Source organism: Callorhinus ursinus, unplaced genomic scaffold, assembly GCF_003265705.2.
Source record: "Callorhinus ursinus isolate GAN/ISIS: 27379988/994484 unplaced genomic scaffold, GSC_fseal_2.0 scaffold4, whole genome shotgun sequence".
In the NCBI taxonomy this organism is placed as follows: Eukaryota; Metazoa; Chordata; class Mammalia; order Carnivora; family Otariidae; genus Callorhinus; species Callorhinus ursinus.
In genome coordinates, this window is record NW_027397066.1 from 64,394,177 (window position 1) to 64,419,733 (window position 25,557).

At 48.3% G+C, this 25,557-nt stretch overlaps 1 protein-coding gene across 4 annotated transcripts; it reads left to right on the forward strand.

The window, feature by feature from the left end:
- The first annotated feature begins 4,030 nt into the window (after window positions 1-4,030).
- On the forward strand, window positions 4,031-24,078 carry PRDM8 (PR/SET domain 8). Of its 4 annotated transcripts, none has more exons than XM_073891823.1 (6): window positions 4,031-4,257; window positions 16,133-16,382; window positions 17,401-17,532; window positions 19,796-20,016; window positions 21,025-21,256; window positions 21,677-24,078. In XM_073891823.1, exons 4-6 carry the CDS (start codon window positions 19,798-19,800, stop codon window positions 23,305-23,307), a joined length of 2,082 nt encoding a protein of 693 aa, XP_073747924.1. In that variant the 5' UTR covers window positions 4,031-4,257; window positions 16,133-16,382; window positions 17,401-17,532; window positions 19,796-19,797; the 3' UTR covers window positions 23,308-24,078. The 4 variants fall into 4 exon arrangements, with proteins under 4 accessions (XP_073747924.1, XP_073747923.1, XP_073747925.1 ...); XM_073891822.1 differs by lacking the exon at window positions 4,031-4,257 and adding an exon at window positions 4,577-4,918; XM_073891824.1 differs by lacking the exon at window positions 4,031-4,257 and adding an exon at window positions 9,137-10,219.
- The last annotated feature ends 1,479 nt before the right edge of the window (window positions 24,079-25,557 follow it).

Sequence of the window (25,557 nt, forward strand, 5' to 3'; positions counted from 1 at the left end):
CTGACCCATGCAGATTCATCATCATGTTCCAACACCTTACCACCTAGTTTCCAGTTGGGTTTGGCCGATGTTAGATATCAACATGAAACTGGAAAGTTTGAGAAGAAAGAGATTGGCATTCTTCCCTGCCTCCTCCTTTCTATACCACAGCCTCTCTGGCATTAGCTATATCTCTATGATTCTCACTGGGCCCCTCCTTCAAGGTTCCAGTTCTTACTTAGCTCCAGAAACACTAATTGCTCTCCTAAGAGCTTCTTACTGTTTCTATGTGCTTCATCATCTCATTTATTCCCATTACCATGCCCATATCCTTGAAAATAGTCTCTTCATTTGGACTGAATTCTGTTTCCTTCTGGGTCCCTAATAATTACTACATTTTAAAATCTATGTGTGGCATTATTTCTAAGCCTCATCATAACCCTGCAAGACTACACTAACATTATTACACATTTACAGGTAAGAACACATGATTCAGACAAGTAAAATGCCCAAAGTCACACATCTAGTAAACCAGTTGGGATTAAAACTCTAGTCCTAACAAAAGCCATTTTCCTTATTTATTTAAATTGGTAAACAGGGGCACCTGGGTGGTGCAGTCTGTTAAAGCCTCTGACTCTTGGTTTCTGCTGGGGTCTGATCTCAGTGTCATGAGACAGGGCACCTCATTAGGCTCCGTGCTCAGTGCAAAATCCGCTTGAGTTTCTCCCTCCCTCTCCCTCAGCCCCTGACTGCCCTGCCCCCGCCATGCCACACTCTCTCTCTCTCTCAAATAAGTAAATAAATCTTTATTTTTAAAAATATTCTATTTATTTATTTGTCCAAGAGAGAGCACGCACAAGCAGGCGGAGTGGCAGGCAGAGGGAGAGGCAGGCTCCCCACTGAGCAAGGAGCCCAATGAAGGACTTGATCCCAAGACTTTGGGATCATGACCTGAGCCAAAGGCAGATGCTTAACTGACTGAGCCACCCAGGCGACCCAGGGGTCCCAGTAAATAAATCTTTATTTTTTTTTAATTTTTAAAAATATTTTATTTATTTATTTGAGAGAGAGAGGGAAAAAAATGAGAGAGAGGAGGGTCAGCGGGAGAAGAAGACTCCCCACTAAGCCGGGAGCCCCATGCAGGACTTGATCCAGGGACTCCGGGATTATGACCTGAGCCGAAGGCAGATGCTTAACCGACTGAGCCACCCAGGTGCCCTAAATAAATCTTTAAATAAATAAATAAATAAATAAAAAGTTGTAAACAAATTCTATTTATATTTTTTCCCAAGACTTTATTTAAATATCAGATTTTATGTCACCTCTTTTATGACTATGTTAAGCTTGAGCCCTTCTTCTTTTTTTTAAAGATTTTACTTATTTATTCATGAGAGACAGAGGGAGAGAGAGAGAGAGAGAAGCAGAGGGAGAAGCAGGCTCCCAAGGGGCAGGGAGCCCGATGCGGGACTCGATCCCAGGACCCTGGGATCATGACCTGAGCTGAAGGCAGATGCTTAACCATCTGAGCCACCCAGGCGCCCTTGAGCCCTTATTCTGAAATAGAATTTGATGAAATTCACAAAGAAATTGCTAAACTCAAGTACAGTATCCCTAACTGATAAGTTTTAATGACTATAGTGAGAACAAAAGACTCTTATTTAAAACAATGATAAAATTTGAGAATCTGCTTTTGCCTGGTGCTAAACTTAAGTCTTCTTTGTCTTCAATTTTTTGGCAGACACCCAGGGCTACAACTCAATAAGCATTCCTAGATCCCTTATCCCTATCTTTTTCCACTTTAAAGGCTAGTTCCCCCGGAATCCTTGGTAGGTATCTGTGGTCAGGTGACCCATGTCTGGCTAATGAAAAATGAAAGTTTTCCCTTTACTGATAAAAGGAAAGAACTATTTTTCTTCGCCCCCATCCCCTGTTTCGTGCTTAGAATAATGGTGTGATGTGTGGAATTATAGCAGTCATCTTGTGACCATGAACGAGTATAAGAATGCCCCAAATATTTCATAGTATATACTTATACTAAAAAGAGTATTATCATTTTATACATTATATACAAGTACATATTCAATAAAGAGCTGTTAGACTTAGCTTAAAAACTTCATTCTGCAAACTCTCAAGCCTCTGAGTTTTGTTGTTGCTTTATTAAATATTAGATGGATGAAAAGAATATTTATAAAATATATGCATGGCATAAAGAAAAACAATACACTGACCAGCTAGGTAATCGCCACCCAGCCTAAGAAAAAGGACAACTTCAGAGGCAAGCTTTATCCTAGATTTTATGTTTATCCATCTTTTGCCATTTTAATAATACCCTTTGCTTTCTTTTGTTCATATTTATCCCTTTTGAAAGGCTAGGAATTAAGACCTTTAGCTTTTTTTCTCCATTCATGTTGCTAATGTATGAAACACTTTGGTCCCAACACACTTTATCTTTTAAAATTCAGGAGAGAGCCTGACAGCTTCCCTCCCTTCTCAAATAACAAGGCATAGAGAAAGGTGCAACATTAAAATCAGCAAGTTTTTTAAACTTCTCTTTATATTGGTAATCAAAAGACTTCAGGAGGACCACAATTCATCTTTTCAGAGCTAGTTAGATAAACAGAGGTACACACGGGATGTGGAGGAGGTCTTACAGTTAGGGTTGGGGGTTGGTCTTTGTATTTAGAGAACAAACTTTGAGGTTTCCAAAGGGGTTCCCCTGCCCCTCCCTCAGCTCAGTCCTAGGCAGGCAGACCCCTGCCCAAGCCTCCCTCCTGAGATCCTGCATATGCTTTCTTGCTAAATGACTCTTTGCACCGTTATCTCCTCACGGGATACATCTGTTGGGTGCCTTGCATCCTCAGCTCTGCTTTCATCTCTTCATATCGCAACACATTGTTTCCTCCAGTCCTGGTGCCAGGGTGGAAGGGAGCCATCCCGCCCGGACGCACTCAGGGATTGGCAGCGAATGAATGATTGGCAGCGGGTATCTCTGTCAGGGCTTTGGCATGCTGCAGAGTAGAAGCCCTGTGCTAATGAATGCCATCTACACCTACCAGATGTGCCACTGGGTGACATGCCAGATCTTTTACATAATGCCATTCTGCCGGACAGGAGACAGCTGGGGGAGGGGAGTATATTTTAATGCCTTGGGGTGTAAGTGGGTCTGTCGTTACTTTTACTTCAGATCTCCCGCCACCACCCATACACCCAATCAACTCCCCTTACAGTAGGCTAAAACCTACAGCTGAGGGCATCTCTGGGGAGTTTGAGCTCCCTGAACAGATAGATCCCTTGGCTCTCTCCCATATTCTCGCACCTTTTTCCTTCCTTGAGTTTGCTCCCCTCTCCTATTCAAACTCAGGAAAAGGGAATGTTATTTTTTTAAGTTAAAGATATAAAAACACTGGCAGGATCTGAAATGAAAAGGCGGGGGGAGAAACCATACTTCCTACCCCTCCCCCCAATCTCTCCTTCCCTATGCTAAATGTGCAAGAGCTTTCTTCACCCCACCCCCTTCCTCTTCCACAGTCCCCTGCAAACTAGTGTGTTTATCCCCACCGTCCCCTGGAAACTAGTGTGTATATCCTGTCAGTGCCTGTCCCACGTTCTGGCTGAGTAGTTGTCTTAGTGTGTAGGTGTCCAAAAATCCATGCCGTTGGAGAGGAATGTTTCCTGAAGTGGGATGGACAAAGTGGGAGGAAAGGGAAATGAGAAAACCACTTCTGACAGTTAGCGGGTGTGAGCACTCGGAGTGTTTGGGACCCCCCACCCCCACGCTGCCCAGCTCTCCACACCCATCCCTGTAGAAACGAAAGAATTGCCTAGTGGGTCCCCTGCTCTTTCACTAGACCTGCCAATCGGAACAGCCCCGAAATTCAGGGGGCTTGACAAGGGCAGCCTTCTGCTTCTCCCCAAGGGCCAAACCCCCTCACCCACTCTCACACACACTCAAGCACTCGGGCCGCTCCCGCGCCGCAGACCCCGGTCCTTTGCCCCCTTTGGGCTGAGCCGCCAGGCCCCTTCCCTTGCATCCGCACCCCGCCCGCTGCCGAGGCTCCAGATGGCGGCTCCTCGCGTTGGGCTCGAGGCCCCCAGACACCGCCCAGCAGCAGCCGGCGGTCGCTCCCTCCCTCCCTCCCAGCTGCTGCGGCAGAGACCGGGACGGACCGCTCTGCGAAGAGGGCAGGCTCGTCCACCGGCTCTGATAGGGGCAGGAGCCCGGCAGCCGAGGGGCACGCAGGAGCTGTGCGCACGGGGAAGGAGCCCTGCAGGCCCCAGGTGAGGAAGCCGAGTCGGAGGGTGCAGGGAAAGAAGGGAGAGCCTGACCAGTTTCATAGCGCCCTCACACCCCCTCACTGTCCCCTGACCTTCCTTCCCTCACCACCTTCCAGTACCCCGCGCTGCAGGCCGAGCAGTAGCTGGGCCGGAGCACCCGCGGGAGCGCGGGGAGCGGCTGCGCAGCCGCCAGGAGGGGGCGCCCAGCTCCCCCGAGCCGGGGCTGTAGGGCGGGCTTTGCAGGGGATCCCGCCCGCAGCCCAGTGGGAGGCTGCTTTGGCCGGAAGGGTGCCCCCTTCTGCTAGAGAACGGTAATGCCCACCAGCTGTGACCACTTCCTTCCCCATTTCTCCTCTCTTCTTCCTACCCCTCTCTCTCATTTCCTATTTGCTTCCCTTTTTTTCTTGCTTGCCAGGTTCCCTTCCTACCCTCCGCCTCCCTCCTATCATTCTGGAACTTGCCTCTCCTTCCCTCATCCCTTCACTGGCTCAGGGTTTGTCTGCCCACCGGGGGATGATGGAAGGGGAATGGATCTCAGGCCTAGGCTCCGGCTCCTCTCCACAGATGCTTCTCTGAGTGCCGAGTAAGCAGCCCTGAGACTGGCGGCTCGCGGGGTTGTGCTCACTCTCTTACGGGCCAGGGGCCGGCGACTCTTTATTTGCCGGTGAGTGACGCGTTCGGGAGCAGCGCTTCCCCTGAACAGGTAGTTCGGAATTGATTCCTCTTGGAGGATGCATGTATTAAGCTCAGAGCCTTAGGTACTAAGCCTCTTTCTTCCACCCAAAAGTCGGACCACTCAGGGGCATCTTCCCCTTACACACATCCTAAAAACCAAAAGTCTGTCTCTCGGGACAGTTCTCACTGCTTTCTCCTCCAAAGCAGTTCTCCTGGGTGCGGGGGAAGGGGGCGCGAGGGAAGCACTAAAAGGCCACCGCGCCTGGCATCGGCGCCCATCTGAGGTCCTCTTTAATCCCCCGTGTTCTGGCGCGTGCCCACAGACCCTCTGTTCACCGCTGCGCCGCAGCCCTTGGGCATTAGACCCCCGAGAGCACGTTCCCGTAAGCTCCCAGCACAAATCCCCTCAGAAACATTAATCACAACTACCAGTGAATGCAAAATGTGTGCCCGTGCCGTGTCTGCTTTTTAATCCCGAATGTAATTCTGGAAAGCAGCATCAGAAAGGGGCTTTATTAATCCCTTACACGAACAAATACAATCTCTGACCTACTAGACTTGTTTTCCTGCAATTTCACGAAGAGTTAGACTCACTAGAGGAATGTTCAAAGACAGGAAAACTGTGAGAGACTTGTGGTGCATTAATGCAATAATGGGGTGCACTTCAGCCAAAAGGTGCACCTGTTGGGGAATGGAATCCCTGGCCAGGGGTCCTGAAATTCTGCAGGGGCTGCAGCAGAGTGGGGGGGGGTGAGAGGGGCAAGGGAGAGTGAGCTGGGTGGCAGGCACCTAGCGAGGTTGGGAGCCTGAGAGGAAACCCAGTTCTCTCTCCTCTGCAGGCTTGGGACCCAAGTGATCTCATCTGGGGGGATGCCTCCCTATGAAGGCGCTAGGAGAAGCAGAGGGGCCCACCCACGGCACTCAGCACTTGCCCCCCCCTGAGGCCTGTTCCTCACATTTGAGATTTCACTATCATGTTCAATTAATCATATTTCCCTTCTCCCATTTTGTTCAAAACCATCTTCTAGTCTTTCATAATCGTAATTTGCACCATTGCCTTTTATCTGTGATTAAATAGGAAATCGATAAAGACAATGGAGGGTCGGGCCTATAAATTAGCGTTAGGGACTGATATACAGACAGACAGACGGGGCGCTGTGGGTGGGCACTGCCAATCAAGCCTGGGGGCCGCCGCCGGCTGCGCAGGAAGGGGTTGAGAAAAGGCGCTGGGTGCGCGCTGAGTGGAGTGTCTGCTCTGAAATAACCCCAGTGGGCGCAAGCAAAGACTTCTCACTGTACTAAGTGTAGAGTCTCTGGTGATTTTTAGCTTTTCCTGTTTGAGTCTAGAAAAAAAGAGAGGAAAGGATCTGGGTGGGGAGGATGGGACTCCTATTTCTGTCAAAGAGGCCTCCCTCCTGGCAGATGAACAGATTTAAAGCCGGGTGTTTTTAGGCTGGGGTCTATTTCTTCCGGGGATGGAGAGTTAGATTTACTTTTGCATCCTTTCCTTCCCTCTCCACTTGCCTACTAGTCTGAGGGAGAGTGAGAGGAAGGGGAGAAGGAAGGGAGGGGGGAGAAAGAAAAAGAGAGATTGAGAGACTCTGTTATTATGATCATATCATAACTCCCTGGCCAAGGAGAAATTTTGTAACACGGAGTCGCTCTCTGCTCTCGGCAGAGGTGCAGGATGGTTCCGTATTGTTTTTCTCCCTCCATGAAATCGATCATGCCTCCCAGACGGCTGAAGGAGGGCACTTTGCCACTCTTCACAGCTTCGCTCCAGCCTCTTTAGCTTTCAATTGAAAACCAATTAAAGGTTTCTATAAATCTGTTAGCTCCCCTTTTATCTGGGGACCCCTGATGCATGCGATACTGCCCTTTAGATGCCTCTTCCGTGTTTTGTTTTACAATTGTTGTATCAATATAATGCGGCCTTTCTTCTCCTGTCTCTATAGATACAGATACACAAGGAAAACCAAAGCTATTCAGTCTCCTCATTTGTCCAGCAGCCTAACAGTGGTGCCCTTTCTCTGCTGCTGCTTTCCCTGCTTCGGGAGCAGCAGTTATGGTAGAAGCAGATGGCTACTGATTGGGGGAGCTTTGTGGCTCTAATACTGAATACTTTATGGAAAAGGACTTTATCATGCTTCGCTGGGCAGAGGAACAAGGGGGTGAGATTTATGGCCAGGAAAAATAAATCTTTTCCAAGTTGTGGCTCCTTCTCACCAGTTGTCTCTTTTGCTGGTGGGGGGGGGGGATGGAAACACCGAGGTATTAGTTTTATTTTATTCTCTTTTCTGCTAACAGCACTTTTTAGTCAGAGTCTGAGAGGAGAGCAGACTAAGAGCCAGAAGTTTATGGAATACCTTAGGTGACCATTGCTGCATCAGCATTCTCTGCCCTCAGGGAAAAAGCAGAAGGGTACGGTCTTGAATGCTGTCTGGGGCCATGTTTTCCCGGATGTCCTGTTAGTTGCTGGGTAAAACATCATCCTCCATTATCCTATTATCTATAGAGAACAAAAAGGGATGTAAATGCTCCCATCCGAAAAATCAGAGAAGGTCACTGGTATTGAAGGAGTGGGGCCCTGATGAGGCATATGGTGATGCGGGTATGCTCCTCTACTCTGAAAGGGTCTGAGCTGCAAGGATGATTAAGGGATGTCTGTGACTGTCAGTTTTTGGACTCCTAATTGAATTTTCAAGCTTTGGAGAATATACAGATTCCAACACTCCACTGAAGGTCCAATTCACCCCAAGATAATTGATCCTTGCATGTTTTCTCTTTTCTTCCCCTCACCTAAGTTTTACTTCTCTTGAGTCAGATATGCCCTACATCTGTTGCAGGAATGTATCCCTTCTCCATATGCAGAGGGCTGCACCCCCTTTCTCCTCCTATTCCCAAAACCTGTTCCCTAGAGCAATGCCACCCTCTCTTCCATCTCTTCCCTTAGATCTTCCCCTCCCAGGGGCCATGACTAAAGACACCGAAATACTCCCAACATTGGGAGCCAGGTACTGGCAGCCAGGCACAGAGACATGGAAGCCAATTCCAATCCTAGGTCCCCTATTCCACATCAGACAGACTCCTTGTCTCCTTAATATTGAAATGACATTTTCTAGTAAAGAAACATTTGTTCAGAATCTTTCATGTTCTAAGCTCCTTTTCCCTGCCTTTCCTATTCTTTTACCTTGTCCCTAGAAACTGAAGAGGAAAGGCTAGATAGAAGGAAAGGCATGCAGCTTCGGGAAGTGTCCTCTAACTTTCTGCCACAAGCTAGTTCTTCCCAATTCTGCAGGCACTATCACCCCACATAGCCACGCACACCCTTGTGCATTGTTTCTCTCTGAAGAGGAGAAAAAGTGGAGCAGAAAAACCAGGACTTATAAATTACATTTACCTAGATTTCAAAGTGGCAGGCACTGAGATACCTTAAATAATTAACTTTTTGGGCTCTTACTGTGTGCTAGGCTGAATGCTCTGCCAGGCTTATCGCATTTAATTATGACCCTCTGAGCCAAACACTATTCTCTCTAGTTCACAGATCCCCTTTCTTCACAGAAAACAGAAGCACAGAGAGGCTAACTAACCCAAGCAAGTAGTCCAGCTGGGATCTGAACCCAGGCTTGCTCTTGCAATATCCATAGCCACCCTATGAGATAAATGTTGTTTTTGCTATTTTACAAGTGAAGAAACTAAAGTTCAGAGAGGTTGGGTGATTTGCTCAAAGACACACAGCTAGTAGATTGCAGATCTGGGGTTCAAACATAAGTGTTTAGGATCCCAAATTCCGGGCTCTTAACTACTGCCTCTCGGATCCTTCACAAGAAAGAGCAATAAGGAGGCCACAGCTGACCTCTGAGGCCGGGAACTTGCCTGGGCGGGAGATTTCGCAGAGCTTGAGGCCGTAGGCGTGCGGCGAACACAAAGCGCCCGCTCCGGGCTGCGGCTGCGCCAAAAGCCGCGTGCGGCCCGGGTAGGAAGCTCAGCCCCGCAGCCCTGGCCCGGAGACGGGCTCCGTCGGCCGTGCGGCCCACAATGCTCCGCGCGCAGCCCGCGTGCGGGCGTCGGGGGCGGGGCCAGGAGATAGTCGGAGTGGGAACACGCGCTGCTCGAAGTCCCAGGGCAGCAGGGCACCTTCCCGCCGAGTGTGTAGGGGAGGGCCGGAGCTTCCCACTCGAACCCGGGGCCTCCTGCTGCGGAGCCGCCGCCCTTCGAGGGAGAGGAGGGGCAGCGCGGCTCGGAGGCCCTGAGCCCTGGTCAGGGCCGGCGGCCTGGTTCCCCAGGTTTCCCTGGCCCCCCCAGACTTTGGCTTTCTGGCCACAGCCCTTGAATTAACCAGCGAGGCATTCACATGCTCCTTGTCCTACGTATGGGGTCGCACAACCCAGCCCTTGCTGCCCTGACTAACCGGCGTTTCCAACGTGGCGCCGCTATCAGTTCTAACGGAAGGACTCCCTGGCGGAAGAGGGATAGAAGTCTAATAGGCCTCCCGGCACAGAACTACCTCTTCCGAAATACAGAGGGGAGGAGGGAGCGGGGATTGCCGCCTGTGCTTGGAACATTCGGGCCCTTCCTTTGGCAGTAGAAGGGATCCCTGAACACCTGAACAGATTGCTCCTGCCTCCTTTATCATCCAGTACCTCCTTCTGGTTTCCCTAGAAACTTCGAGAAATCCTTTAGCCTTCACTGAGTGGCTTCGAATGCGGGTGCACAATACAATTCCCAAATTTTCTAAAAAGGAAGCGAAGGCAATGTCACTAACAGTAGCCATAGCCAGCACTGAAAGAGCTGTTTACTATGTACCAGGCATTGTTCTCTGCACTCGCTAAATATCACCTCACCCCTCACAATAACTTTACGGGGAGAATTTCCTTTACCACTCCCGGTTCTCAGATGAAGGCCTGAAGCACAGACCGGTTAAATTACCTGCCCAAAGTCAGGGGTTAGGATTCAAACCCGGGGAGTTTCGTGCCCCTGGTGGAGGTGGGGCCTGAACCTGAGTTGTAGGTCCTTCTTCGGTCAGTTCTCCAGACATCTGAGTCAGAAGAAGGCTCCTTAATAGAGGCACTGAGACCTCTCTGGGATGTTCAAGGCTGCAATGAAACTAACCCCGGCTCTCGGAAGTAATCCCTTACCATCTGCTCAGGAATTGGCTTTCCAAAACGCGTTCACCCTCGTTCTCAGTCCTCACCGCGACCCGACCCGGGAGGCAGCCCTTTCCAGCCTTAGTTTGCTGAGGAGGAAAACCAAGGCTGGGCGAGGTCACTGGCAACCCAGCCCGTAAGAGGTGAGAACATAAGCCCATGACTCTGAAAAGGCGGCGGAGGAGACCTACTGCAGGAGGACTGTGAAGGGGGTGGCGAAGAGGGTGGTGGCAGTGGTAAAAAGAGCACTGCTTCTCCCTCAAGCCCAGACTTCAGGACGCCTTTCTGCCCGCGGCGCCTAGCAGGAGACAAGAGTTGGCAATAATTCCAGGGAGGCGGCAGGAGGCTGGAGAACGTGGAAAACGTGGTGCTTCCTCCCTGCTTAGTCCAGGGCGTATGGGGAGCACACCTAGCACACCGCGTGGTCTCTTCTGGCCCCCACGTTCAGAGTTTGCGCTGACTGCTTCTAAAAGAGACACCCCCAGTGAAGGTGGCAAGTCTCGTTCTTCCCAGGTCCCATCCAGTGTTGGGGCTCTATACTCTTTGGTGACTCATCCCAAACGTAGTGGGAGCTGTACCTGCCCTTCCCGGTACTGTGGGGGTAGTGACCTCCTAAGTCTCAGGGAGACCTCGTTAGCCCCACAATGAAGCCCATCTCTGTCATTTGGCCTTCTCTGCACTCTTAGCTCTGTCGCTGAGCTCTTTACTGAGACATCAACACCAGGGACTCCAGACATCAGAAACTATCTGCCTATAGCAGACATAAGAATGGAAACAGCTACACTCTCAGTACATTGACTTCCTCAAGATATTTTCACACATTCAGATGATTCCCACTTGTCTGGAAACATTAACTTCCTAGGGACCCAGGTAAACTGAGTCTAGAATGTAGATTATGCTATGAGGCATCTGATCACACATAGAAGGTAGTAGATACTCAGATCCTGTGGGAAATATATTCTTTAGAACTCTATTCAGCTTTGCTCCTCCAGGAACAATTGCTCTTCTATAGGACTTCACACAGGCTATTTTCTCAAAACCATCCTACATGAAAACATGCAACAGGGAGCACAGTGAACATGGAACCAAGAAAAATGACAGTCCTGAAAGTTTTTTTAAATTGCTACCCTCAACAGTATTCACTCCCAACCTGTGTAAACACACACACACACACACACACACACACACACACACACAAAAGGACCATATCTGATTAGGTATAAAAATTGTTCAGACCTAAACTGAATTTTAGGCCTTCAGGAAATCTCAACATCCAGGTCATATTCAATATGTTTATTTTTCTTGGGACTTTGTGAATAATTTGTTTGATACTTCTGGATATTTATTTTTTAAAATATGAATTTTCCTCAGAATTTTAGAGGAGATTATGAATTATATCTTTGTTACCTTTATATTAAATTACCAGAAGACTATCAAGTCAATCTGGGAACTGGTTTTTCAGTCAGCAAGTTCAAGAGAACAAGTGTAACTTTCAATCTCCTTACCTGTTATTTCTGACATTTTGTAATGTATATACAGTAGTACTGTTTATAGTTGTCATGCAGTTACTGTTGTTTGTGACAAGTTGATCTTTGAATTCCCTGAGAGACCACTTTTTCAACTATTATAATTGAAGAAAGACTTACATTGGTAGTTTTTAAGTGCTTATGAAAATCTACTAAAAGCTATAGGCTTTCCATATGATGCTTGGGGAGACATTCCCTCATCGATGCTGAATTAATATGCCTGGATTAAATCGTGAAACACCTGCAGTTCATTTGAATTGAAATCATGAAAGATGGTTTTCACTCAAAGAGTCCAATATGTGATATGACCAAGGGAGCAGTTTAGGTATGAGAGCATAATTTGTGAAGAAATCAAACTATATTTTCAAGGCTCTAACAAAGCAATATGAATCGCTGCTGTTGTGGTTACTGATTGATATCTATTCCCCAAATCCTTTTCATGTTTTTTTTTTCTTTTTTGTCTCCCTTTTCCTTAGAGAAAATCAGGTAAATCCTTCAGGAACAAATGCCATGGACAGATTCCAAGCTAGAAAGTCCTGGGCATGTGTGCATTCTGCCTAGACCCCCCCTTCCCAGGAGAGGAATGCGTTATGCTGCTCATCCCCCAGCAGCCCAATTTAAAATCAAAGTCCATATCTCAGAGAACTAGCTGGGATCAGATGCTATGTAATCTCCCTATTATGAATCCAATGTATGTCAATCAGCACCTGTCTTTTTAACTCAGGAATTATACACAGCCTAAAACAGAGAGAAAAAGAGGTGGAACTCAAGTACTATTGGGATAATGTCCCTTCTCCTGGTTGTGAACCTCTCAACTTAGTGACATTCCCAAGGCCTAGACACAGTCTTTCTAAATCTGATGCTCTCTCCCATTTGAGACTACTGGACAGCCCTCCATCCTCAGTTTGCCTGGAAAGCCTGGCCCAGGGGGTGAGGAAGTTCTGAGTGGCTGACTGTGGCCCTGCTTACATTTCCTTCTGTCCACCTTACTCCTCCTGCTGAGACCTATTCAAGGGCTGTGGTGTCTGAGTCTGGGAAGGACATCATAACCCACAGATTTGACAAAACCACGATATTCCCCGCCAGCTCTCTAGATATTGTATGGAGAGTGGTATCAAAGCTGGGAGAATCTAAGGGGTCAGGATGCTGAATATTGGATCTGGTCCACAAGTCACAGTCACACAGGTGAGCATGAGGTGTTGATTTCATACTTGTGGTAGTTGTCTTCAATATCACTTCAGTTTGCTAGCCCTGCTAGAAGTCATACTCAAAAACCATTAAGCCAGTTAACTACAACTCATATCCAGGAGAGGAAATGAATTACACAAAGTCCTCAAAGATTATCCAGCTCACAGCTGAACTCCCAAGAGAAGGGTGAGTGGAACTTGAGATCCCTCACAGAGAAGGTTATAAACTTGAGAAAGGTAGGTTATAATCATAATGACAATAGTTGTAGTATAGAAGCAGCATTAAAAACAGCTACCATTTATTGAGAAACAGGAAAAGCTGAAACAAGAACAGTGTGAGTCAGGAGTAATGATCCCTGAACTTGGGAGACTGGAGTCCCTTCTCCCAGGCTACAAAATTATCCATCCTTTGAGGGTCTGGCTATGCCAGGACCAACCTGGGAAACCTTCATTTATCACCTGATGAACCAACTGTAATACTTACACAAGGAATAGACCCAAACTGAGATTACCATGTACACTTATAAAAAACAAAGTGCCCCCCAATCCCTGTAAACTTTTTCCAGCTCAGCAAGTCTGCCTCTTCTTGTCTCTAAGTTATCCCTTAGACAGTTTCCAAGTCCAAGGTGAGGCTGTGCAATGCAATACCCCACTGTGAAGTTCCATTCTTTATCTCCCCCAGCCCTCGCAGCCCTGTCCTGAGACCTCCCTATGTGACATTGATAAGCTTAGGAAAAAGTTTCCACACACGGTTTCATTGGCCATCCTCTTGTCTTCCAGTGTATTCTCCCTTTCACCATGAATTGATTTTTTTTTTAATTGGACAACTGAGGCTTTGCTGGTGGGTGCTTTGGAGGTAGGATTAGAGGGGGATGAACCAGGACCTGGAAAGGAAGAGAGAAAGAGAAACAATGCGTTTTCATTCTTAAAGGGTAATAATTCTTCTAAGTGAGTTATTCTTAGAGACTTCACCAGCCTCCTATCACAGAAGCTGAAGTATTTTGGGCCCCACTTCTCTATCCTGGGAGGAAAAAGGACATTTCCATCCTAATACTCACTAGGAATCAGATTTCCTTTCTTCCCCTTTCTCCACCCTCTCACTTAGTTCATAAAAGGCACCACCTCGGGAATCATTCATCAACCTCTCTCCAGCCTTCTCTTCCAAAACAATACTGCAGTTGTCTACATGTGTATTTTTCACCATAACTGCACAAAGCCTCGCTAAAGGGAGCAAGGTGAACGTACCTTCACTCTTCATTGTTACCTCTCTAATCATTTAATTGGAAATAAAATCCCATGGAAAAGTCCTCCAAATATAAACCCATTGTTCCATGTGAATTAGACACAACTATTGACTGAGATGCATTTTTATAGTACTGGTTGAAACTGAATAAATGCCTCAATCCTTCATTTAGTATCAGCGAATTCCAGTAAGTAATAATGCAGAGTGATTTCAAAGTAGTTTATGCACCATTTTATCCCATAAATTTCTAGGGAAATAAAAGTAATTTTAGTAGGTTCTTCTTTACATCCTATTAATAATTGTCATTAAGACCATTTATATTACCAAGCAAAATGTGCATCACTTAAAATACTCGAAAACCCTCAAAGTAGGAATGTCAGGCTTAATCTTACCCATATTTGTTTTTTTGTTATAGCAGTCATTCAATACATAAGACAAAGAGTTGGTTGGATTCATAGCATGTTAGAAATTCTTTTATTTGGGGATTTCTGCCTGAAATCAGCAGGGGAAATCTTAAGTAGAGGGCAGAAAAGAGAAACTGAGAGTAAATATCTGATGGTCAGATTCTCCATACATCTCTCCCTTCATTGATGTATTGAATCTTAGCTATTTTCTGTCTTGGGATTTGGAAGGTCAAACTCCCCCACCCCCAACTTAAGTATCAGAAGCATTTTTTTATTTTATACAAACTGGAGTCTAGGTTTCAGAACTTCAAAGGAGACATAGTCTAAATGTCCTGTATATTTAAGAAAAGAAAGGCCAGGGGAAAGAAAAAATGTGTTCCATTTAGAGTTTAAGGTTATCTAAATGCCCACACCCTGAAGTGGATGCTTTTGTATTTACAATATGTAGGAGGATTTTTTTAAGTGGCTTGAATAGACAGATGACTTTTTCTGGGAAAGGCAAACTTTTCTAAATAACAGCAAAAGAAGACTTTAAGGATTGCTCTGTTCAACAGTTTAATGGAATTAGAGTCAGGGGCACTGCGAGCGCGTGCGCGCGCGCGCGCACACACACACACACCGTCGCTTTATCACGCTATAGTTTCTGAAGGACCACAACTGTCTTATGGCTAATTCTTTATCTTAACTTGCTGTTGTTTACACCTGTGCCTCTCCTGCCCTTTCTTTTTCCTTTTCTTCTCTGAATTTACTTAAGTGACCACGATTCTTCATCCCTGCTTGTTATTTTTCAGATGTTTGAGGCAATTCTTTTGACATTTCTAATTCTCTCACCTTTTCTTTAAACAAGCGGGGTGGGGGGAGGATGCTCTCTTGTGTGTGAGAGAGAGTAGGGTTGTATGAATGAAGCATCCAGTCATAAGACAACTAATGGCCAAAACACTAGAAGATTCTTATATACAGACATGTGAGAGTCCTCAGCATTTAGCTTTGGTCAGAGTTGCCCTTTGCCAAACTGTTTAAAAATGTTCACACATGCATAAGAGAAATGATAGGTTAAGGTGAAAGAAGCTTTTTCAGCTTAAGAAGCTTTGAAAATTTAGTAGCTAACCTGGAAATGAAGGGGAAATTCATTTATAGGGATTTTGCAACCCTTCTTTTGCCGAGTCCCGATTTAAACCGAGGCAGCAGCTCCGTCTGACCAGAAAAACTTAGAACTTACGTGGGGAGGAGGGAGCTAACCAAGGCCAGGTGAAAATGGAGGGAAGGAGGCAGAGAGAGAAGAGAAGGAGAGAGAGAGATCAAGAAGAGAACTCACGTAGTGGAAAATTACTCCCACATCTTTATTTCTGCTCAGCAAAATCCTTCCCTGGCCTCCTTGGACTGCGGGCGCTCCTTGCTGCCCCACTGGGTTCCGGAGGGAGATCTCACAGTCGTGAGCGGATGAAACCAACACTGTAAGCACCTTTTCCTTTTAAGCTGTTCTTTGCCAACCCCCAAACCACTTACCTTATTTTAACACTGGATAAAAACGAGACTGTCTCCTCCTTAAGTCATGGTTCTGCTCGGTCCACTTCAACCGACGACACAATCCGATTTATCCTGAAGCTAACAGATTGTCCTCTTCAAAGTAGCGGTGTTGTGGGTGGGGCTGAGACAGTGGAGCCGCCTATACACTCAAAGGTCTTTCTTCCCATAGGAGTTGAGAGTTGAAAGGCGAAGAAGAACCCAGAGATCCCCAGCGAAAATGTGTTGCGGCCCCTGTTGAAGGAGTCAACTTTCAGGCTGTTAAAGTCCTCAAGTCATTAGCATCAGCTGCGGCACTGGAGGGGCAAGCCAGCGCCTCTAAGTGGCTTAGCGCACAAACGAGGCTCCCGAGACCACCGCGGCAACCCCAACCGCTCTTCCACCACCGGCTGGATGTAAATTGCTCTCCGGAGCCCATCTTGGTAATAATTTTTACTTTGACTACCCCCTCCGAGGTCTTAGAATACGGGCCGCCCGCAACATGGGACCCCCTCGGGGACTACGAAAAACGCGCCAGGCAGAGAGCGGAAAGGCAGGAACATCTTGAGTCTAGTAACCGGGGTTCTTCCCACCGATCTCCCCTCACCCTTCCCCTGCCCAGGTGCTCGAGTTCTGGGACCAGATGACCCCAGTAAATCCCCTGCCGTGGTCTGGCGGCGTCCTCGCTCCATCCTCCTCACCCCATCTCTGGGTCCCCGGGAAGACTGAGCCAAGTTCTCACCGAAGCGCATCCTTTCTGAATCTTGCTCGGAAAGGCTTGGTAGGGTGAGCGCTCCAAGAGAGAGCGGGCGCCGGTTTATCACCCTCAGGGAACTAGCTGCGCAAATCAGCGGGCGCTCAATGGCCAGGGAATCCCCAGGGGCTAATCCGCAACCCCCCACCCTTTTACTGAACTCGGACTCGGGAAGTGCGCGCGGGCTCCGTGCGCGCGCTGGGTGGCCAGCTCTCTGCCAGAGGTTCCCCAAGTGTCGAGAGAAACGGAGAAAAGCCCGCTCCAGTTCTTTTGGTACTTCCCTTTCCGACCCCGAAACTGATTTTTCCCTCCTCACAGTCCCAGCGGGCCGAAGCTAATTTAGGAGGAGGCGGGCCGGGCCGCGCTCAGAGAGGCTTTGCCACTTGGGGAAGGTGCCCAGGACCTGCGGGGCGCGGGCAGGCCAGAGAGACCGCTGCGAGGCAGGCGGCGCCGAAGGGAGCGCCCAGCCCAGCAAAGAGTTAAAGGGAGGGGACGTGGGCTGTCACGCGTCATTGGGCAGATTATGTGCAGCAAACAAAAAGTGTGTGTCTGCGTGCCAGTCAGTCACTGCATCGGGTCCATCTGTACAACTCTCTCCGCGCGCTCTCGCTGTCTTGCTCTCGCTCTCTCGCTCTCCCCTCTTACTCTCTCCTCATCTCTCTCACCCTATCTCTCCATCTCTCTCTCTCTCTCTCCCCCCTCTTTAGGCATAGCCTACCACAGAGCAACACCTCTTGACATGGAAATGCACTGATACAATAGGCAAAAGAAACCCCTCGATTGCATCTCCCGGTTCCAGGTGGCCTTATTTGGGCGATTCGTTCCTGACCTTATTCCTGGTAAGTCTTGTGCTTAGATGTGGGAGGGGGATGGGGAGGAAGGCAGGTTTGGTAGGGAGAGTGGAAATTTATGTCGTCCGTCTCGTCATCCACCAGAAGAGAGGGAAACATAATTGTTGAGGGCATCTCTACTGGCAATAAGATTATACAAAGGGAGGAGCGGGTGGGGATCACTTTGCGGGAGAAGCAAGCGACTGGGGAGCGCGCGGCCGCCAGACAATGCCTGCCTACGGGGAGGGCGAGCGGCCGGCTGCAGCGACGCGCTCTCGGCGATCCCCGCGGGCTCTGGGGAGGATCCCCCGGGCGACGGGAGCTGGGGCCTAGAGCAGGCTGCAGAGCTCGGAAGGGCTGGGTGGCGGAGGCGACCGCACGCCGGCGGGCGAACCCAAGCTCTCGCCCAGCCGTTATTGTGGCCAGCTCGTGGCGGCCGCCGCGGCGACGCGAACCCCTATTAGCGCGGCGTAGCAAGGATCTTTTCACCGTATTGTTAGGTAGAACTGCATTTTAATGATTGCGTCCCTGCTGTTGCCCGAAGTGACGGGGCGACCTCCCGGCACAATGAAACGCCTGTGTGAAAGAGACTTTTAAAGGGAAGAGAGAAATTGAGGCATAAAACGCTGAATTGAGGAAACTGAAAAGGAGAGAATAGGATTCCGTTGAAAAGGAGATGAGAGATTCTGAAGGTTTTTTTTTTTTCAACGTATTTAAATTTGCAATTAGAGATCAGAAAGCTACCTTGTGTGGGGTAAAAATACCCAGAGACAAATGCTGTAATATAGTAAAGTAAGTTTCTACTTTATAGATATTTCCTCTTATTTCTGTCTGGCAGAAACAGCCTAATACTTGACATTTGGAGGATATAGCAGAGTGAATGGAAAAAGAGGCTGACCAAAGTTTCATGCTCTGTTAGCTAGAAAGGGGGGGAGGGGGAAGAAGCTCTACCTTGTAATCACATTTGCAAGATTAATTGGTTAATAGGCATTAAGATAAAAATGGACATTACTAATATTATTCCATAATGAACAGCTTCTCAGGAAAAGAATTAGGTCTACTCTTTCCTGCTACTTAAATTATACAAAGCGTTCATAAATTACTGCCTATGGCGATGTTATAGGGAAAATCCAACTTGGGGGAATCTTTTAATCAGTCAGAGCTAACAATGCAGTTAGTTCAAAGCCAGTTTAAAATTTGAATACCTGCTTTGTTTTTTTTTTTTTAAATGACAAGTTTTGTAGGGGTGTCCAGTGGCATAGGAAGGAAAATGTCTCTTCATGATAGCTTAATAGAGCCCTCCATCAGGGTATTAAACTTTCTAAATTGCTGTGGATTAAACAGTCAGAGAGCCCACAGAGGTCTACCCAAGTGGGGCTGCCCCCTCTTGCCCAAACAGGGTCATATGTGGGGGAGTGAGAATTCACCAGTCACTACACCTGCAGTATTTCAATCAGGGGACACTTCAGGCCTGCCCTGTACCTGCTCACTTCATGAGGCACATGCAACTCAATCCACCCCCTTGTATAACAAGGTAACTGGGATTCACCCTCATCCATAAATAAGCATGTCGAGAAAAAAATAATTACCTCCGCTTGCTGCTTTTAATTAAAGCCTCGGAGGGACAGTGTTGGATTATGGTAATGAACAGACATACGTCCCCTCTTGTAGGCTGCAGAGAAAGGTTAGCTGACACAGAATCAGTGGCCCTGACATTCAACTTGAAATCCATTCGCCATGCTCGGCTGTCTCTGCCTGCTCACTAAGGCTGCTCCCCTCTTTGGAAGAAAGAAAAAATCAACTCCTGGGCACCCAGTTCAATACATAAGAAGAGAGGAGAGGAGCTTTCTCCCAAGGGTTGGAAGTTCCTTTCAGTCGGGAAAAGTCTATAGGCTAGTAAAAAAAGAAATCCTCCTGTTCCCCCACCTTTATCCCCCAAATCCTGTCCCCCAAGGTCATGCAAAAAACCTGTCTTTCCTAGCTCTGTTGTCCTTCTCAAAAGCGGTCCACTCTGAGATCCCACGATTCCAATTATCTTTAAAAGGCGCGGGGTGGGGGGGGGGGCGGAGTACTCCTCAGTTGGCATTTTCCAAAATATGCCAGATTTAATCTGCCACTGGTTTTATTTTTGAAATCAATGCTATGCAACATATCAGGCAAATTCAAGAAAAATATGTCTATAGTTAAAATGTTCTGCCTGGATTCATAGAGGCAAAAGGAGTAAATAAGGAGTAATATAAGTTGTTTCCTTACCCTGTGTATCTGTCACCAGTGATGGAGGATTCAGGCATCCAGCGAGGCATCTGGGATGGAGATGCCAAGGCTGTCCAGCAATGCCTGACAGATATTTTTACCAGTGTTTACACCACCTGCGACATCCCTGAGAATGCTATATTCGGTCCCTGCATCCTGAGCCATACTTCCCTGTATGACAGCATAGCTTTCATAGCTCTCAAGTCCACGGACAAGAGAACAGTTCCCTATATCTTCCGGGTAAGTCTTGGCCAGTGCTGCCTTGGGTATGAGGGTAATCCCATGTTGAAAACTGACCAAGGATCATTCTAATGACAAGCTGAGATAGTTTCTGAATGTAGAAAGTAAAATAATGTAAGACATCCTATTTTACACACCAAAAAAAAAAATAGAAAAGGAATATTAAACTCAAATTATTGTCAACTGATTTCTGGAATAAATGACAAAATTTGATTTGGAATGCCAGGTATATCTAAATCACTGCCTCAGTTCTGGGCTTTCCTGGTGATGAACACAACTTCCTTAACTCTTTGGGAGATTTCAACTAGGGTGGAACCTATCTGCATACTAAGTACTTTCTGTAAGGACTTTTATTATAAGTATTGGGTGCATTTGTGTTCCAACCTAGGAGGCCTTCTTTTCCTCTAAAGGTTACTCTTTCTAGGAAGCTAGCTAGTCCCAGAATTTGTATTTAATGAAAATGTTAATGGCTTGACAAGAAAACATCATTAAATTCATATGTTTGAGTTTCAAGATATAAGTCCTGCCACTTTCTATTCTTTCTTTACAAAGAAAATCTATTAATTGTTTAAGGCAAAATTAGGAAGATGAATGAATGCCACGGAATAGTTTCTAAGATCTAAGCTTGCTTTTTAACTTCCGAAGCAAACAAAATTCCTCACAGTTTTGTAATGTGGGATAATTGAGAAGTGAATTCTCAAGAGGTTAATACTGATTTGAATTGTAAGGAGAAATTCCCCCATTTGATATTCAACCAGTATATGAAAACCACAGCTTAATCTATATGATTGACACAGTGTTTCAAAAGACAGTCATCTTGCCTGCTGGTTACAAACACAAAGATGGGTGCCAACTTGGGTCACGGTTAATCTTGATCTCAGATAATTCCTCGGAAAAGAATAACAAAAAGGAAACGGTCCTGGTTCCTCTGGCTTCATTCTCTCACAAGGGTCTCCCTCCCCCCACCCCCCTACCTTCTTGTATTCTTTCCTTTTTTCTAAACTGTAGGTAGACACCTCAGCGGCAAATGGTTCTTCAGAAGGTCTCATGTGGCTGCGACTTGTCCAGTCAGCCAGAGATAAAGAAGAGCAGAACCTTGAAGCCTATATAAAAAACGGACAGCTGTTTTACCGCTCTCTCCGCAGGATTGCCAAAGACGAGGAGTTACTAGTTTGGTATGGGAAAGAACTGACTGAGTTACTCTTGCTCTGCCCCTCTAGATCCCACAGCAAAATGAATGGTAGGTTGGCTCGCGACCCGCGACGGGGCCCTTCGCTAGCGGGGGGAGACGCGGCGGGAGGCGGGGGCTCACTCTGGCGCACTGGCGCCTTTCCTCCCTTAGGGCGTCTGCTGGGAAACTTCGGAGGTATAGTCCGCAATGCAGCTGGGACCGATAGATGAGAATAAACCGGGGGACACTGGCTTGGTTACTGCACACCCCCCCCCCCGATTTGGAGGGGAAGTTAGATCAGGTCGGACAGGATACTGTTTTCTCAGGCGCTCAGGTCCTGAGAGATGAAGGTGGATTTGTGAAGAGGGTGATGGCAAACTGGTCTGGAGACGACGCTTAGTAATCATGTGGTGTGCGTGTGTGCGCGCGCGCGCACGTGTGTGTGTGTGTGTGTGTGTGTGTGTGTGTGTGTGGTGTTTTCTCACTAAGCAGGGTCGTCCCCTTACACATGCCTGGAATGCAGCCAACGTTTCCAGTTTGAGTTCCCCTATGTGGCGCATCTGCGCTTCCGCTGCCCCAAGAGACTTCACAGCGCTGATGCCAGCCCCCAAGAAGAGCAAGGCGGCGGCGTGGGCACCAAGGATCACGGGGGCGGGGGCGGGGGCAAGGACCAGCAGCAGCAGCAGCAAGAGGCGCCCTTGGGCCCCGGCCCCAAGTTCGGCAAAGCCGGCCCCATCCACCACTACCCCGCCCCCTCCCCCGAGGGCAGTAACCAGCCTGCGGCTGGCGGCGGCTGCGGCGGCGCCAAGCCCTCCACGGACTTTCACAACCTGGCCCGGGAGCTCGAAAACTCGGGGGGAGGCAACAGCTGCTCCCCGGCCCGGAGCCTCGGCAGCGGCGGCGGCGGCCACCAGGAGGCAGAGCTGAGTCCCGACGGCAACGCCACGGGCGGCGGCAAGGGGAAGAGGAAATTCCCGGAGGAGGCGGCGGAGGGGGGCGGCGGCGTGGGACTGGCGGGGGCACGGGGTCGCTTCGCCGAGCGGCCCCTGCCCGCCTCCAAGGAGGACTTGGTGTGCACGCCGCAGCAGTACCGCGCCTCGGGCAGCTACTTCAGCCTGGAAGAGAACGGCCGCCTTTTCGCGCCGCCCAGCCCCGAGACGGGCGAGGCGAAGCGCAGCGCCTTCGTGGAGGTGAAGAAGGCGGCCCGAGCGGCCGGTCTGCAGGAGGACGCGGCCACCGACGGCGGGGGCGCGGCCGCCGAGGACCAGGACGCGGGCGGCGGCGGCGGCGGTGGCGGCGGCGGCGGCTCCTCCACGCCCGTGGCCGCTTCGCCGGCAGGCGCCGACAAGCTGCTGGCCCCGCGGCCTGGGGGCCCTCTGCCTAGCCGGCTGGAGGGCGGGAGCCCGGCGCGGGGCAGCGCCTTCACTTCGGTGCCGCAGCTGGGCGGCGCGGGCGGCAACGGCGCGGGCGGCGGCGCGGGCGCGGGGGCCTCCGGCGGCGCGGGCGGCGGCCAGGGTGCCGCCTCGGACGAGCGCAAGAGCGCCTTCTCGCAGCCGGCGCGCTCCTTCTCACAGCTGTCCCCGCTGGTGCTGGGCCAGAAGCTGAGCGCGCTCGAGCCGTGCCACCCCGGCGACGGGGTGGGCCCCACCAGACTCTACCCCGCCGCCACCGACCCTCTGGCCGTGAAGCTGCAGGGGGCCGCGGACCTGAACGGAGGTTGCGGGGCCCTGCCGAGCGGCGGCGGCGGCGGCGGCCTGCCCAAACAGAACCCCTTCCTCTACGCCACCGCCTTCTGGCCCAAGAGCTCCGCGGCGGCGGCGGCGGCGGCGGCGGCGGCGGCCGCGGGGCCCCTGCAGTTGCAGCTGCCCTCTGCGCTCACGCTGCTGCCGCCCTCCTTCACCTCGCTGTGTCTGCCCGCGCAGAACTGGTGCGCCAAGTGCAATGCCTCCTTCCGCATGACCTCCGACTTGGTGTACCACATGCGGTCGCATCACAAAAAGGAGTACGCGATGGAGCCCTTGGTGAAGCGGCGGCGGGAGGAGAAACTCAAGTGCCCCATTTGCAATGAGTCCTTCAGGGAGCGCCACCACCTCTCCAGGCACATGACCTCGCATAATTGACACGGAAAGGACCCTAGCTTTCCACGCGCGCACACTCACAGTCAAGCCACCTGCAGGAAAAACACGCGAGGACATCCACCACCTCCTTGTGACCTGAAACGTTGCACCCAGAGACAGAAACACACACACTCAAACATACACGTGCCACCCCCCCAACCTTTTCATTTACATGTTTACCTGCGACCTACATTACACACACACACACACACACGCACACGCGCACACACACACAAGACAGGGTGGTGGATTTTTGATTGGGTGGGTTGTTCAAGGGGTTTTCTTTTGAATGCACGCATTTTCACTTTCCAAAAACAAAGGTACATTTTTAAAAATGTCATATATTGCAACATATTGATGCATTTGTCATACGTTTCTACTTAAATTATTAAGCACTTACGGTTTAGATGTAATAATTATATGTAAGGGCAAAATTTATTTTAGATATAAAGTAAAGGAGGAGGGTGAGATGGTTTCTGCATTTCTTAATGACAGTTTGTGTTCTTACAAAAATAAATAAAATGAAGAAAAAGGGGTCACCATTCAATTTAAGTTTCCAGGGGGAAGTGCATGTATCATGAAATGATTATGGACTTCAGTGAAGAATGTCATCATTATGTAAATATGTATTTCCTTTTAATACAAAGTGTAATTTTGTGCCAGTGAAATGGAGTCTGAATAGTTATGTGTTTCTTTTATCCCTGGAAAGATTTATTAAACTTTATAGATTATCCAGGTATTGTTGGATGCTTTGACAATAAATGACTATTTTCTTCAAAGCAATTATTTGAAAAGTGTTTTTAAGGTTTTGTGTGTGTGTGTGTATGTGTGTGTGGCTAAGGGCTACACTTTGAGTAGATACCATCTATTTTCATTGAGTCTCTGAAAAGAAGAGAAGAGATAGCAGAAGAGAGGGATAATAAACCCTGTCCCACTTACATTCACTCACTCTAAGCCAATATTGAACCTAAAAGGGAGAAGATAAAGTTTGATTATTGTTTGTAAAACCTTTAGCTGGAAAGTTTTGGGCTTCTTCATCAAAAGACAAATCAGACAAAGATGTCTGCCATGAAGCTAACCTGTCAGTGGGATGTAAGCATTTTTTTCAGCAGCAGGATAATCAGCATCTTCACATCTTCTGACCAGAGACAATTTTCAGGCCTTGATCAGAGAAGCCAGATGAATCGCCCACTTTAATTCTACGAGTGATGCCTACGTGAAGGAGTATCTTGTGCTCTAGAACCCTTCAGCATTCTGTCATTATCCATTAAGAGACCCCATGGGGAGTTTCTTTACAAACCAAGGTGAAATGACCATGATAGTCTATGTATTGCTGAGCCCAGCCTTCTTTCTAAAGCCTTGGGCAGCTGCACAGCCTCTGGAAAAAAACCAGTCCTAGAGCATTACGATACAGAAGAACCTGATAATTTTCCTCCCCTTCCTGATCTTCCTCTTATGAAAAGTCTCTCTGAACTCTTCATATACTGACAACAATTCTTAGTTAAGTTGTTCAGCAACCATTAAGTGCAAAACCATAAAAATGATGACCTTTTAGGTCTCAGGGTAGCCTGCACTTAATCTATTCTCTTCAGAGTCATTCTAGAAATGCTCTACTAACAGACACCACCCTGGCTTATCTATCACAGGAGGTATTCTTTCCCACTTTGTCCTCCACATCTGGTCAGTCCCCCACTATGTCAGAAGGAGGACACCTGTGAGAAAGTCTGAAATGAGAAACTTGCACAGTCTCATTGAAGACATTCAATGGCTTCCCCTCTAAAAGGATCTGAAAGCCTTATTGGCTTAAGGTGACTACAGAACAAGTTATGATTAGGGCAGGGAGCAAGTAAAGACCAGGGGTAGGGTAAAGAGATATATCCACTGTGTGACCCCTGTTGGGTGAAAAAGCAGGTTGACTCCTTTATCATCTAAGGACTTTTCTGTGCCACATTTCTCTGAGGGCTGCTCTCAGTTTTCCTAGGCAACAGTTGGATGATCTGAAACACTAATCCCCAGCAAAGTAGAATGAGAACAGTACAAAATTTCAGTTTTAACTGCTCTTCATGACTAATATGACTCTGCATCATCACTGGCAACATTTGATTTAGCTGCATTATGGTTTTCTCATCTATACAATAAAGGAGATGGGTGCTGCTATCTTTAAACTACTTCCAGCACTGGGGAATTGTTTTTTGCAATGGGTTAATCAGGCCCCAATAAAATCTAAAGGGAGATGTGTAGAGAAAAGACAAA

Coding starts and splice junctions, on each gene's coding strand:
- PRDM8 (XM_073891823.1), top strand. CDS start 19,798: ATGGAGGATTCAGGCATCCAGCGAGGCATCTGGGATGGAGATGCCAAG. Junction 20,017..21,024: donor CAGTTCCCTATATCTTCCGG/GTAAGTCTTGGC, acceptor TCTAAACTGTAG/GTAGACACCTCAGCGGCAAA. Junction 21,257..21,676: donor ATCCCACAGCAAAATGAATG/GTAGGTTGGCTC, acceptor TTTCTCACTAAG/CAGGGTCGTCCCCTTACACA.